The sequence below is a fragment of the Ovis aries genome, chromosome 11, assembly GCF_016772045.2.
Source record: "Ovis aries strain OAR_USU_Benz2616 breed Rambouillet chromosome 11, ARS-UI_Ramb_v3.0, whole genome shotgun sequence".
NCBI classification, from domain to species: domain Eukaryota; kingdom Metazoa; phylum Chordata; class Mammalia; order Artiodactyla; family Bovidae; genus Ovis; species Ovis aries.
Window position 1 is genome coordinate 26,861,036 of NC_056064.1, and position 14,401 is coordinate 26,875,436.

The window sequence follows — 14,401 nt, forward strand, 5'->3', positions numbered from 1 at the left end:
TGGCACCCTGCCCACAGGCTGAGCTCTCTGCCCCAGGTCCTTTCATAAGGAGGCACCTGTAGGCTGCCAGGTTGGGGCAGGGGCGTCCCAGCTCACACATACTCCTTGGCAGAGTTGGGCTTAGGGTAGGAGCGAGGTGCACGGTATCCAGCTTTGCTCTCACTCCCAGGACAGGAGCAAGAGAGCAGCGCACCTCCCAGGATGATCAGAGCAGACCCTGCCCAGCCAATGAAGATGGCAGGACCAAATTCATACCTGTGGAGAGAAGGGATTGCGGTCATGAACCCTGGCCTGCCTCTCCCAACCCCAGACCCCTTAGGAGATAGGGCTCTCATACTTACTTAACATTCATGGGGACCAACGGGTTATAGAAATCTGAGACAATCTGATGGCCGTACCAGGAGCAAGCTATCAAGGCAGCAAGACCTGGGGAAAAAATGGGGATTCAGGTACTGTGAGCCACCCCCCCAAACCCGCACTGTGTCCACACTTACCCCTTCAGGATGGTTAACAGAGTCCTTGTCCCCACCTTGGACCTGTGGCTCACCTGCCAAGATGAAAATGATGCCTCCCGTCATGGCTATCCGGGCCTTCTTCACTTTGTCGTCTCCCCCACAGTTTGTACACTTCATGCCCATCGTGGCCACGAATGTGGCCAGGAAGCCCAGCACCAGGGAAACCACCATTAGGGCTCGAGTGGCCTGCAAGGCCGCTGCGGAAAAGGGGTAAGGATGCCATCCTTGCTGGAAATGACGGGGCGACCCTCGGACCGATTCAGACCCCGAGTCCCAGGTCGGAGCCGGCGGGTCCCGCCCCCTCAAGACTCCGTGGCCTTCCCGCTCTGCCCCGCCCTCTCGGCTCTAGGATCCGCCCGGGGCGCCTGGGTTTCGATGAAACTGCCCCCGCGGAGGGGGAAGGGTGAAAGTGGACGTCGAAGGAAAACAGAGGTGGTGACCTGAGCCCCGGTAGCGGTGGCTGCAGCCCCGGGGCCGCCCGCAGTCCTGGCTCTCGTCTCAGCTCTGACCCCACTATCGAGGCCACGGTTTGTGGCTTCGGCTAATCGGCCGATAAGATTAGAAGCCGCAGGCGGCGGCCCAGGGGGCAAACAGGAGGCGAGGCTCCTCGGCCCTTGGTTCGACCCAGCGGCCCCCAGCCCAACCCCGCGGCCTCCAGCCCGCGCCGCCTTTTGTCCGAGAAAAGGGCGGGAGATGGCGAAGACCTTGGCCTCCTCGGGGTAGGGGGAGGGGAAGGCCGCGCCCCAGGACTCAGCTTACTGGGAGCGGCTTGGTCCGCTGGCCGCTCGGCCGGGAGACGAGGCGCGTCCGCGGGCGAAAAGGGGCTCAGCCGGACCCGCGCACGTGCAGTCCCAGGACCTCAGCCCTACCGCTTCCTCCTCTCCAGCCGCGCTACCGCGCAACCCAGCGCGTCGGGCCGTGGGGCCTCGAGCCCGGCCCCTCACCCACCCCGCGACCCCGGCTCTGGAGCATCCGCCCCGTCGGTCCCGCTGTCTTACCCGGCAGGGAGAGCACCGAGTCGTACATTTTGCAGCTCATCATGCCGGTGCTCTGCGTGACGCAGTCCATCCACAGCCCCTTGTACATGGCCTGGGCGGTGATGATATTGTCGCCAGCGTACGAGCTCATCTGCCACTGCGGGATGGCGGTGCATGCCACCAGGCCCACCCAGCCCACCAGAGCCATGGAAAAGCCCAGCAGCTGCAGGCCCGAATTGGCCATTTCCGCCCTCAGAATAGACGAGGGGCGCCTGGCGGGCGAGTTTTTAAGTCACCCAAAGAGGCAAAAAAGAAGTTGTTGGTCGACTGCTTGCAAATCTGGTCTCCGGAGTAAACAAACCGACCCCTCCGGCGAGGCGAGAGTCTCAAGGCAGAGGGGAACAGGACTGGTGACCGACAAAAGCGATCCGCGAAGGCCTGGCGGCTCCCTCGGGCGCTCGGCGACTCTTCCGAAACAAAAGGTGGAGGGGCCGTACGGGCGCGGCCTCCGGGTGCTGGAAGTCCCCAGAGTATCCTGGGCTGTCGGCCCGAGGCTGCTGTGCCAACTAAAGGTCGCTCAGCGGTGAGCGGGCAGGTGCGGGCGGACAGGTGCTGCGCACCTGAGTATAAGTAGGGCGTCGGGGGCGCGAGACAGGGAGTGATCGAGGGGCGGCCGAGGGTGACCTGACGTCACCGAAGGGACACTCACCTGAGCCGGAAGTCCTTGCCCCCACCCCTCCTGGCTCAGGTGTGGAGGAAGAAACCTGAGCACCAGCGTCACGCCCCTTCACTTACTGGGCTCGGCCCGCTGGAGGGGGGAGGTGGAGTCTTCTCGGGAGTCCCGAGTTCTGAGGAAGCCCCTCGGACTGGAGGTCCCTCGGGCGCAAGGACATCCCTTCCCCGCTCCCGGACAGGTGCGCCAGGAACGCGGCGGAGCCTGAGCGGGAGAGATGCCCCAGGCTAGCCCTGGCTCCGCCTTCCCCCCGCAGGGACTCTCGGCTTCTACTCGCTCTTTATCCCGCCCTACTTTCGCCCCCACCCTCGGTTCTACTGTTTTTCTCTTCAGTCTCCTTTCCTCGCCGACCCCACCTTCCGGGGACCCCTCAGGACTGTCCACTTCAGCCGTCTAATTAGAGTCTCCACCGCCAGAGCCACCGCCTAGCGCCCAACCGCCCCTCACCGCAGTCGCCTGCACCAGACACCTGGCTTCCAGAAGCGGTGCCCCAGCACCCGTCTCCTCCGCCCCCTATTCCGATCTCTGCTGGACATGACTTAATGGCGGGGCCCTTGGCACCCCCCCGCCCCGCAGTCACAGTCTCGTCCCGCCTCAAGTGTCCTTTCCGCAGAAGGAAGAAACCACTGAAGCCAGAATCCAGCGAAGGGAGGGAGCAGGGTAAGGCCTGGGTCAGAGTCTTGGCCACACCCACCATTCTCTTCCCCTGGAGTTTTTCCAGCCGGTCCTCCACCTTTCCCTCTTCTTCCTCCCCCAGCCCTGCGCTAGTTTCTCACCCTCTTCCGGAGCCTGGACCTGCCTGTCTGTGTGCCCTCTCCCGCCCTTTCACCGTGCCGTCCTCCAGAACATCTGGCTCTAATGTGGCCTTTGATTCAGTCCTCAGACCCCCACCTCACCCTCAGGTTTCTTCTGTCATGCTCCCTGAGTTCTGCCCCATCCCACCAAGCATCCGCCACTTACCCATTCCTCCCTCCTCTGTTATCATCTCCCCTTCCTGTCCTTTCCTCTTCCTATTTTACTCCTCATCTTTTAGTCTACCTTTGTGCCCCATCTCCAGCCCCCTTGGAGCCCAGCATCACCCAGTAGCCTTTCTTTGCATCTACCCTAGAGCGCATCCCTGCTCCCTCAAGGTCCAGTTTCCTTCCAATCTTTCCTTCTCCAACCTGACAACTCTCGGGCTCACATTCCTTTCTTACTCTGTCTCTTTCACTTAATTTTTTAACCTCAAGTCTCTCATATTTCCCATCTTTGCTCCTCCTCAAACATTTCTCCGTCTTTCTTTCATTCAATAAAAATATTAATGGGCCCTTCATAGTCCTAATTAACCTGTTTTTCTGTAAAATGCAGACTTTAAGGAACTCTTTATTATTCAATTTTTCTACCTTTGATTAATGGTGAGTTTTTTATTTTTTAAGGTGATTTCCAGCTCTGAAAATCCACGTTTCTTGTTCTTTTTTTTTTTCATGTTTCTTGTTAGTTAAATATATCCAGCTCCTCTCCAAGCTCAGTGAGACCATCTCAGGCCAAGCCACCATCACCTCTTGCCTGGACACTGCAACCGCCTCCAAACCAATCTCTCTCTGCTTCCCTGCTTGTCCTTCTAAAATCTATTTTCCAGAAACAAGTTTGTTTTTTAAACTTTTTATCTTATCACTTCCTGTTTAAAATCCTTAAAACTTCCAATGGCATTCTTTGGCTCCTAATGCTCCACTGGATTTGCAAATAAATGTTACACTATGGTTTATGAGACTCCATGCGTCAGCCACACTTCCTGAACTATACAGTGTTCCTTCCCACCAGAGTGCCTCTGCTCTCTGTTCTCTATGCCTGGGTGCTCTTCTCATCTACCCCCACCCAACCTTCCTTCTACCCAGCTAACCAACTCATCCTTAGCTATCAGCTCAAATATGACTTCTCCTGGGAGGCCTGGCCTGAGCACCTCGCCCCAGACTGAGTCAGGTCACCTTGCTGAATGTTCTCACTGCTACCTGTACTGTACATTCAACGTTCTTATCATGACTGGAAGCTATTCACTTTGTGTGATTATTTACTCAACGTCAGTCTCCCCACTATACTATAAGTTCCAAGAGATGTGTCTGGATTTTATCCCCAATAAATAGCTGATAAATAAATGGCTAAATTGCAAATTAACATGATTTTCATATACTGATTTGACAAATATTTTCCGAGACCCTGTATAATGTACCAAGCACCATGCTTGACACTGGGGCTACAGCTGTAAACAAGAGGACACTGCAGACTTCCTGGTGGGCCAGTGGTTAAGATTCAGTGCTTCCAGTGCAGGGGGCACAGGTTCAATCCCTGGTCGAGGAAGTTCTGCATGGCATTCTGTGCCGTCAAAAAAGAAAAAGACGATGCTTCATTCAGGTAACTTAGATTCTAGAAGGAGGAAGCAGGCAATAAAGACATAAAATGGTGCATGTTTTCAAAGCAATAAAATAGGGCAATGTGATGAGGTTGGGTCCATTCCAGAGTAAGGTCAGGGAGACCTACCTAGGAAGGGACTGTTAAATAATGAGCCACCCAGGAAGAACCACATTATAGGCATAGGGAACAACAAGTGCTACAGCCCTGTTTCTATTGTCTCTTTGAGACTTGTATTAACTTAGAGCAGGATTGCTCCACCTCAGCACTATTGTATTTGGGGCCAGATAAGTCTTGGTTATGGGATGGTTCTGTGCATTATAGGATATTTAACAGCACCCTGGACTTCCACTGATTTGATGCCAGTATCCTTTCCCACACCCCAGTGTGACAATCAAAAATGTCTCCAGAATAAACAAGGTCCTACTGGATAGCACAGGAAACCATATTCAATATCCTGTCATAAACCATAATGGAAAAGAATATATATATATATATATATATAAAATCACTGCTGTACAGCAGAAATTAATACAACATTGTAAATCAACTATGCTTCAATAAAATAAATTAAAAAAAAAAAAAAGAAATCATTGTCTCCAGAGATTGCCAGATGTCCCAGTGATGAGATGAGCAAAACTGGTCCCAGACTAGAACCACTGATTTAAAGTATCACCAGTCACCATCACTGTGAATTTCTTGCTCTAGAATCCTTTAAGTAAAGAGCCGGGTATGAGGAGAAAGTAGATGGAGAGTTGGAATTAGCCAGGGTTGGGATTTTGCTAAAAAGAGAGAAAAGGGGGAGTTCCCTAGAAGCCTAGTGATTTGGACTCCAGGCTTTCACTACTGTGGCCTGGGTGCAATACCTGGTCAAGGAACTGAAAATCCTAAAAGCCAAGCAGTGTTGCCGAAAGAAAGAAAGAAAGAGACAGAGAATAGAGAAGGAATTCTAATTTGCACGAGAGTGATTATGTGCTATAAATTGGGTATTAAGGAGAGCAAACATAGAAAGGAGTCAGTGGATAGTGAAAAACTGATCAGTCAATGGTTTTGAAGTCTCCGTAAAGTGAGAGAAGTGGGGATACATGAATGGATGATCTAGAAGCCTAGGAGGTGATCATCAGAGGTGGCAGACTTGAATTCACTAAATTGGAAGAGGGTATTGTTAGAGATAACAAAGCCTTGGGTAAGGGCCTGAAGGTGGACTGAAGAGAAAGACAGTTGGAGATGAGACTGAGGGCTGAGAGGCCGTGAGTAAATGGAGTGTCCTGGTGGGTTCTGAAGTCAACAACAATGATGATGAGAACACAGGTATAAAGAAGTCGACAATGAGCTTGATCAATACCACAAGGAAGAGAAAGAAATAGATTGTGCAAAGATTGAAAGGGTCAAAATAAAACTGATTTGCAAACGATATAATCACCTAGTAGAAAGTCAGATAAAAGCAACAGAGAGTCTGTCAGAACTATCCATGGTGTTCAGCAAGTTTGCTGTACACAAGATCCACCCACAAAGAGAGTCACTAGTATTTTACTACACCAGCAATAACTAATTAGAAAATATAATTTAAAAAGTAACACTCAATTTGCATCACTGGCAAAAATTATAGAGCATCTTGGAACTAACCAAGTATTCATAAGACCTCAATGGAAGAAGAATTTTAATTCTACTAGGTCCGTCTAGTCAAGTTATGGTTTTTCCAGTAGTCATATATGGATGTGAGAGTTGGACTATAAAGAAAGCTGAGCGCCAAAGAGCTGATGCTTTTGAACTGTGGTGTTGACTCTCTTGAGAGTCCCTTGGACTGCAAGGAAATAAAACCAATCCATCTTAAAGGAAATCAGTCCTAAATATTCATTGGAAGGACTGATGCTGAAGCTGAAACTCCAATACTTTGGCCACCTGATGCGAAGAACTGACTCATTGGAAAAGACTCTGATGCTGGGAAAGATTTGAAGGCAGGAGAAGGGGAAGACAGAGGATGAGATGGTTGGATGGTGTTACCAACACGATGGACATGAGTTTGAGTAAGCTCCAGGAGTTGGTGATGGACGGGGAAGCCTGACGTGCTGCAGTCCATAAGGTCACGAAGAGTTGGACATGACTGAATGACTGCACTGAACTGAAAGAATATAGAGGATGAATGAATACAGAAATAGTCCATGCTCTTAAATGGGATAACTTAACATTATAAAGGTATCAGTTGTCCCCAGAATAACATACAATTTGATATATTACCAAAAAACATTCAATTGGTGTTTTTTAAAAGATATTAATAAGTTTACCTTAAAACGCGCACACACACAAATAGGTCTTCGCTGAGAAGTAAGAGAGACAAGAGGGGTCTTGCTCTTCCAGAAATTTAAACTTGCTACAAAGCATTCAGCAACAATAACTGTATAGTATTCGTGCAAGAACAGAGAGATACACCAATGGAACAGAATACCAGAGACAGAGGTACTTACATATATATCAAAAGTGCATGCTGTATGCTAAGTCACTTAAGTGGTGTCTGACTCTTTTTGACCCTGGGGACTACAGCCCACCAGGCTCCTCTGTCCATGGAATTCTCTAGGCAAGAATTGCAGGGAATTCTCCAGGTAATTCTCTCTGCCTTTTCCTTCTCCAGGGGATCTTCCCAACCTAGGGATCGAACCCACATCTCTTATGTCTCCTGCATTGGCAGGCAGGTTCTTTACCATTAGTGCCACCTGGGAAGCCCATATCAGAAGTGGACATGTGGTAAATGTGGTGGGAATATGAGAAAAATATATTGGATCCCTAACACCCTAAACAAGGATGAACTCTAGATGGATTAAAAAGACCTAAACATGGAGAAGAAAATGGCAACCCACTCCAGTATTCTTGCCTGGAAAAGTCCACGGACAGAGGAACCTGGCAAGCTGCAGTCCATCGGGTTACGTGACTGAGCATGCACGATTGAGGAGGGTAGAGGGAGATGGATTGGTAGCAATAAACTGGTAGAACTAAAAAAAAAAAAGACCTAAATGTGGGGACTTCCCTGGTGGTCCACTGGTTAAGACTCTGTGATCCCAGTGCAGGAGGGGCAGGTTTGATCCCTCGTCAGGTAACTAAGATCCCAGCTGCCATGGTACAACCAAACAAACAAAAATGTAAATCAAAAAACTATAAAGTTCTTAGAAGAAAAGGTAAATTTTGATGCAAAAATGGAAAAGAACACATGCAAAATTTCAAAATCACAAATCCTAAGGGGAAAGTTGGTCATTTTGATGATACTAAATTTAAAGGTTTCTGCTAAATGAAGTTCATGAAAGAAAAATTAACAGGCAGACGATAGAACAAGAGAAAATATTTGCAAAATCCAAATATGACAACGAACTAATATTATTTGTTTAAATGTCTTGCCCATCAACAGTAAAAATATTCCAAGAGAAAAATGGGCAAAGAATACATGGAAGGGATTTGCAAAAAAATAGAAAGCCAAAATGCTAACAAGAGTTTAAAGGGATGCTCCAAGCCATAAGTAATCAGAGAAAACTGAAATACAATATCACCTTTCACCTACTGAACTGACAAAAATTGACAAATTCTCATTTATTTAAAATCTCATATAGTCCATTCTGATGGATCCCCTGGAGAAGGGAATGGCTACCTACTCCAGTATTCTGGCCTGGAGAATTCCATGGACTGTATAGGCCATGAGGTCGCAAAGAGTCAGACATGACTGAGCAACTTTCACTCACTTCATAGTCCAATTCTGGATTTTAAAAGACTGACCATCTGAAGTACTGGTGTGTGGAGGTACTGGAACTTTTAGATATTGTGGGTGGGCATGTAAAGTGGGACAACCACGTTAGAAAACAATTTGGCCAATTCATAGAAAGTCACACACTACTGTCTGTTGCTAAAGTTTCCCCAAAATGCAAGAAAAACAGTGTCCTGGCACTTTCTGTCTGTCTGATGGTGGCAGCCCAGACTGAATAGGGGAATACAGGGACAGATTGTTTGCAACTCAGAAATGACCCTGTGAGCAGTAAAACCTGATTTACTAAAAAAAAAAAAGAAGTTACACACACACACACCTGTCATACAATCCACCCATCCTACTCTTATGTATTTTCCAAGAGAAATGAAAGTATATGCTCATTTGAAGACCTGTATGTAAATGTTCATGGCAGCTTTATTTGTAACAGCCACAAACTGGAAATAATGCAAATATTCATCAACAGGTGATGGACAATCTAACTGATTACTATTGATAATCAAATCAATAATACTTCACAATAAAAAAGATAAACTCACAATACACGAAACAACATATATGAATCTCAAAATTATGGGAAGTAAAGAAGTCCAGACAAAAGGAGTAGAATCTGTGTGATTCTATTTGCATAAAATTCTAAAAAATGCAAACTAGTCCCTCATGACTGAAATCTGATCAGTGGTTGCCTAGGGGCTGACAGGAGGAATTACAAAGAGGTACAAGGAAACACAGAGGGTGATGGGTGTGTTCATTATCTTGATTCTGGGGACAGTTTCAGAGGTGTATACATGTCAAAACATCAAATTAGCTGTTAACTAGATGTATTTTGGTAATCATTTTGTAATATATACATATATCACTGTAATATATACATATATGTTGTAATATGTACATATATATACATGTACACTTGAAATTAAAGTTACATGTCAAAAAAAGAAAAAATAAAAAAAAATAAAGTTACATGTCAATAACACCTCAAGATAAAATCTTTATTTATTTATTTATTTATTTGGCTGCATCAGGTCTCAGTTGCAGTATGTGGGATCTAGTTCCCCAACCAGGGATGGAACCTGGGCCCCCTGCATTGGGAGCAGGGAGTCTTAGTCACTGGACCACCAGAGAAGTCCGAAGAAAAAATGTTTTGCCTTATCAAACTGTACATCTTAAATATGTACAGTTTATTGTTTGTCAATTCTATCTCAATAGAGCTTTTCAAAAACCAAACAAAAACAATAAACTGTATCTATTTCTGTCTTTTCTAAGCACTATATGAGTATTACAGTATTCACCTTCACTAAAACCCTAAGATGTGGATACTATTATTATCTCCCTTCTCATTTTACAGATGAGGTAACTAAGGCACAAAGAGCTTAGGTAACTTTCCCAAGGGAGCAAAGTTATTAAGTATCAGAGCTGGGACTCAAACTCAGGCAATTCAGGTCCAGAGTCCATACTCTTCACTCAGCTGCTTCTGGGTGGATGCTGCCTGAGAGGGTGGTGTGGTAGTAGCAAAACTCTCCGGAACTCCTGATAGAAGTGGAGACTCTGATAGCCATTCTCAAAAGCAAGCTGGTAGTTTTTAGTCAAATTAGGTAGAAGTATACCCTATGACTCAGCAATTCTGCTCATGGAGATAGATATAAATAAAGACAAAGACATAGGCAGAGGCAGAGACATAGCTCCATGATCACTGCCACATTCTTTGTTGTGGTTGGGAAGTGGAGGTGATATGGGTGCCTATCGGTGGGATGACTGACACTGTGGAGCATTAGGCAATGGTACATTGTGCAATGAATCAATTAATTATGCAATAAAATAATTATGAAACCATCACTTGAATAATCACAGAACATGAATGGGTTTTTAAAACATAGTGCTTACTGAAAATAAGTAAGATCAGATTGAAAGATATAAACAGATGCTGTGTACTGGGTTGTGCTCAGTTGTGTCTGACTCTTTATAACCCCATGGACTGTAGCCCTCCAGGCTTCTCTGTCCTTGGGATTTCCCAGGCAAGAGTACTGAAGTGGGTTGCCATTACCTTCTCCAGGGGATCTTCCCGACCCAGGGATCCAACTGACATCTCTTGCATCTCCTATATTGGTAGGCAGACTCTTCACCACTGAGCCACCTGCACATAAAACAATTCATATTTTACAAGAGTACAACAAAAGGGAGCCTTGAATGCATTGGGATGGTGGGTTTTTGAGAGAAGACAAATGAGAAATGGATGTGGAAATAAAAAAGGATAATTTTTTAAATAAATACAAGATAAGACATTGATCAGTGAGTATCATGTACCAAGAACTGTGCCATTAATTCAATCCTCTGTACCTGAGACCCTCATATATTGACGAAAACAATGATGGGACAAAGGGAGGAGATGGCATTGCTGGAGCTCATGGGTCCAAGGTTTCCCTCTAGAAGCTGAAAGTGAAGTGGGCCTGAAGAGTAGGAGCTGGAGGCAGAGAGAGTGAAGAAACATCCTGGCTTTCTCCTGTCCTTCAATCTCTCACCTCCTATGGGCTATATCCAGTCAGAAGACAGTGAATATGGAAGTTTGAAAACAAAAGCCTGGAGGGATCAGCTCCCCATGTCATAGGGCAGAGCTTAGAAAGGGCTACAACTGGTTCTGAGATCAAACGAGCCATGGATTAATTTCTAAGCAAGATGAACGCACACATGCTCCAATGCTAAATGCCCACAGTGTCCTGTGTCTCATTTCTTCCCTTCCCATCCTGTCTCCAGGACTTTCCTGGTGGCTCAGACGGTAAACCATCTGCCTACAATGCGGGAGACCTGAGTTCAGTCCCTGGGTCGGGAAGATCTCTTGGAGAAGGAAATGGCAACCCACTCCAGTATTCTTGCCTGGAAAATCCCATGGATGGAGGAGCCTGGTAGGCTACAGTTCATGGGGTCGCAAAGAGTCGGACACGACTGAGCGACTTCACTCACATCCTCTCTCAATTAGTCTCTTTCTCCCACCTTCCCAGCCATTTTTCTCCCTCCCTCCTGACTCTCCTTATTCCCATTGTCTCTTCTACTCCCCACCACTTTCTCCTTTCTTTTTATCTTCTTTATCTAGATCTGACTTGCTTTCTTTGATTCTACTTTCCCTGGGGCTTAAACTCCTAGAAGCATCAGAACAAAGCATCTGAATGAGACTGGGAAAGTTCCTTGACCCGAGTGCCAGGAGACACCCCAAGGCCTGCATTCTAACTGCTACCCTGACTTTTCATCTGCCTCCAACCTGTGCCTCCCTCCAGTTCCCTTTTTTCCTCTTGGCACCTTTCTCAGCTTTCCCTCTCTCCCTGCCCTCTTCCCTTCATGGCATTCCAGCATCCCTGGTTTTCCTTTTACCTTCCCAATTACCTTCCTTCTCTGCTTCCAACAATCACTTCTGCTCCTTTTTATTCATAAGCGATTTGTTCTCCTCAACTAGCAGACTTTAGTTCTTCTACTTTAGTTCCCCTTGGTCAGGTATGTGGAACCATTTACCAAAGGTTCCCCCATTCATGACTGTTCCCCAGCCCATATTCCTGACCATCAGGAGCAGACCCTCATTTCATTCATTCAACAAATAAATATTGAGTGCTCATCCTGGGTGAGCTGGGTGTTGAGGATACAGAGGTAAACAAGATGATTATCTGTCCTCAGGGTTACTGTGCAGAGAAGAAATTATGACAATGTACTATCCTGAGGACACATGGTTTTCTGAAGCAAAGCCAAGGAAGGTATCACAGGGGCGGGGGTGGGGGGAGAGTTTTTCTGAGGACCAATGGGAGTCCTTTGGTATTCCAGACTAAGGGATTATTCAGTTCAGTTCAGTCGCTCAGTCGTGTCCGACTCTTTGCAACCCCATGAATCGCAGCCCGCCAGGCCTCCCTGTCCATCACCATCTCCTGGAGTTCACTCAGACTCACGTCCATCAAGTCAGTGATGCCATCCAGCCATCTCATCCTCAGTCGTCCCCTTCTCCTCCTGCCCCCAATCTCTTCCAGCATCAGAGTCTTTTCCAATGAGTCAACTCTTCGCATGAGGTGGCCAAAGTACTGGAGCTTCAGCTTTAGCATCATTCCTTCCAAAGAAATCCCAGAGCTGATCTCCTTCAGAATGAACTGGTTGGATCTCCTTGCAGTCCAAGGGACCCTCAAGAGTCTTCTCCAACACCACAGTTCAAACGCATCAATTCTTCAGTGCTCAGCCTTCTTCACCGTCCAACTCTCACATCCATACATGACCACAGGAAAACCATAGCCTTGACTAGATGGACCTTAGTCGGTAAAGTAATGTCTCTGCTTTTGAATATACTATCTAGGTTGGTCATAACTTTTCTTCCAAGGAGTAAGCATCTTTTAATTTCATGGCTGCAGTCACCATCTGCAGTGATTTTGGAGCCCCCAAAAATAAAGTCTGACACTGTTTCTACTGTTTCCCCATCTATTTCCCATGAAGTGATGGGACCAGATGCCATGATTATTAGTAGCCACCAAAGAGTGAAACAGCACAGTGTGTTCTGGATACAAGAAATAGTTAGGAATTGACTAAAACTTGAGGGGAGGGGATAGAAAGTGAGGTAGAGATAGGAGGAAAGGCAAGAGGTTTTGTTCACTCTGAAAGGGGGTTAGAACTTGACAGTGGGCAACAGAGACTTCTGAGGGGAGAGTGAGGAGGTTGAACTCTTTTTGAATTGTACTCTGCCCCTCCTTGTAAGGGAAGAGGAGCAGGAAGACCAGGCAGGGTGATGGCTGTCTGAACCAAACTGGCCACAGTACAGGTGGAAAAAATCAGATGAATATGAGGGTTTAGGAGGTCAAAACACCAATGCCGGTAACTGGATAAAGGTGGGGAGTGCAGGAGAGGAGGAATTAAGCATGACTTCCTCTTTCTGATAGGAGGGACAGGCTGGCTAACAGGACGGTTCACTGGGATGAGGAAGTTAGCAGGAGAAGCAAGTTTGAACATGCTGATCATGTGAATTGCCCACCTAGGCGGCAGCTGAACACTCGGATCTGAAGCTCCAGAGAGAGGCCTGGGCCTGAAGTAATGGAAGCCTTAAAGATGTGGAACGAGGGGGGACAGTGGGCAGCGGACCACCCCGGCCCGATCCTCTGCGGATCCGCGCTCTCCCTCCAGGTGGCACTAGAGCCCCGTGCTTCTGAGTCCCGTTCTTCACAGCGCGCGCTGTCGGTGCTCAGAGCGCTACGCTGCTGCTCCGGGGACTTGCCAACTCTAGGTCGCACCCTCCTCGCTTGGGCATTCAAACCTGGAGCGACCTCCAGAGAGCGTGTCCAACTCGTCCACGCGGCCAGCACATTCTTGGCGGCTCGGGCACCTCAGGGCTGGTGACGTGGTTGGTGTGACCACCTGTCCCTCCGGCCACCTCCAGGAACCAACGTGGGGAATGGGTGTAGGGGAAAGGCTAGAGAGGCAGTGCTCCGAGCACGGATGCAAGGAAAGACGACCCCCGAGGCCAGACACCTGAGCCGTTAGGAACGGAATTTCCTGTGCCCCGGGTCATCTCCGCGTGGGAAGCCTGTCGCGGATCCTTTAAGGCTCCATCTCCCTGTCCTCCCCCGCCCAGGACAGGCTGGGACACCCGGGACCTGACATTTGGCGTCTCCCAACGTGGGAGCTAAAAATAACCGCTGTGGGTTACTCCGGGCCATTGCTCTGCACCCACCCCGCGCGCCGGCTAGCGCTCGGTCTCGGGCCGCCCGAGTTCTCTCCTGGGCAAGTTTACCTGGCCCGTCCCCTCCCATCCCTTGGAAGTCGCTTCTTCACCCCCGAACCTCGGCCGGTGGGCGGAGACTTCACGTGAAGGGGAACAGGGCCCCCAGGTTTCCCGGGACCCTGTTCTCAAAACTTCCCGGAGGCAGGCTGGCGGAAACCCGAGGGGCGTGTCTCACTCGGCACGCTGAGGGGCGTGGCCTCGCTGGCTTACCCTACAGCCGGTGCCAAACTCTCAGCCCCAGGCTCAGGGAGGGGCGTGGCCTGCTGGGGTGTGCGGGCTCCTGGCCAATGGGTGCCGTGAAAGGCGTGG

The 14,401-nt window shown here is 48.3% G+C and overlaps 1 protein-coding gene and 1 long non-coding RNA gene across 2 annotated transcripts; both read right to left on the reverse strand.

Moving 5' to 3' along the window:
* Nucleotides 1-92: 92 nt before the first annotated feature.
* Nucleotides 93-1,736, reverse strand: CLDN7 (claudin 7). Its single transcript, NM_001185018.1, has 4 exons — nt 1,514-1,736; nt 548-712; nt 342-426; nt 93-255 (listed from the first exon to the last, which is right to left on the reverse strand). The coding sequence occupies exons 1-4, from the start codon at nt 1,734-1,736 to the stop codon at nt 93-95; spliced, it is 636 nt and encodes a 211-aa protein (NP_001171947.1).
* Nucleotides 1,737-8,754: 7,018 nt separating this feature from the next.
* LOC132657408 (uncharacterized) lies at nt 8,755-14,251 on the reverse strand. Its single transcript, XR_009595551.1, has 2 exons — nt 14,102-14,251; nt 8,755-10,489 (listed from the first exon to the last, which is right to left on the reverse strand). It is a non-coding gene; the product is annotated as an uncharacterized LOC132657408 (long non-coding RNA).
* Nucleotides 14,252-14,401: the final 150 nt, after the last annotated feature.

Bases quoted from the DNA above. Each gene is read 5' to 3' on its own strand.
- CLDN7 (NM_001185018.1), bottom strand. From the start codon at position 1,736: ATGGCCAATTCGGGCCTGCAGCTGCTGGGCTTTTCCATGGCTCTGGTG. The intron at 713-1,513 runs GTAAGACAGCGG...CCTTTTCCGCAG, and splicing joins CTCGGTGCTCTCCCTGCCGG to CGGCCTTGCAGGCCACTCGA. The intron at 256-341 runs GTAAGTATGAGA...TTCTCTCCACAG, and splicing joins TTGGTCCCCATGAATGTTAA to GTATGAATTTGGTCCTGCCA.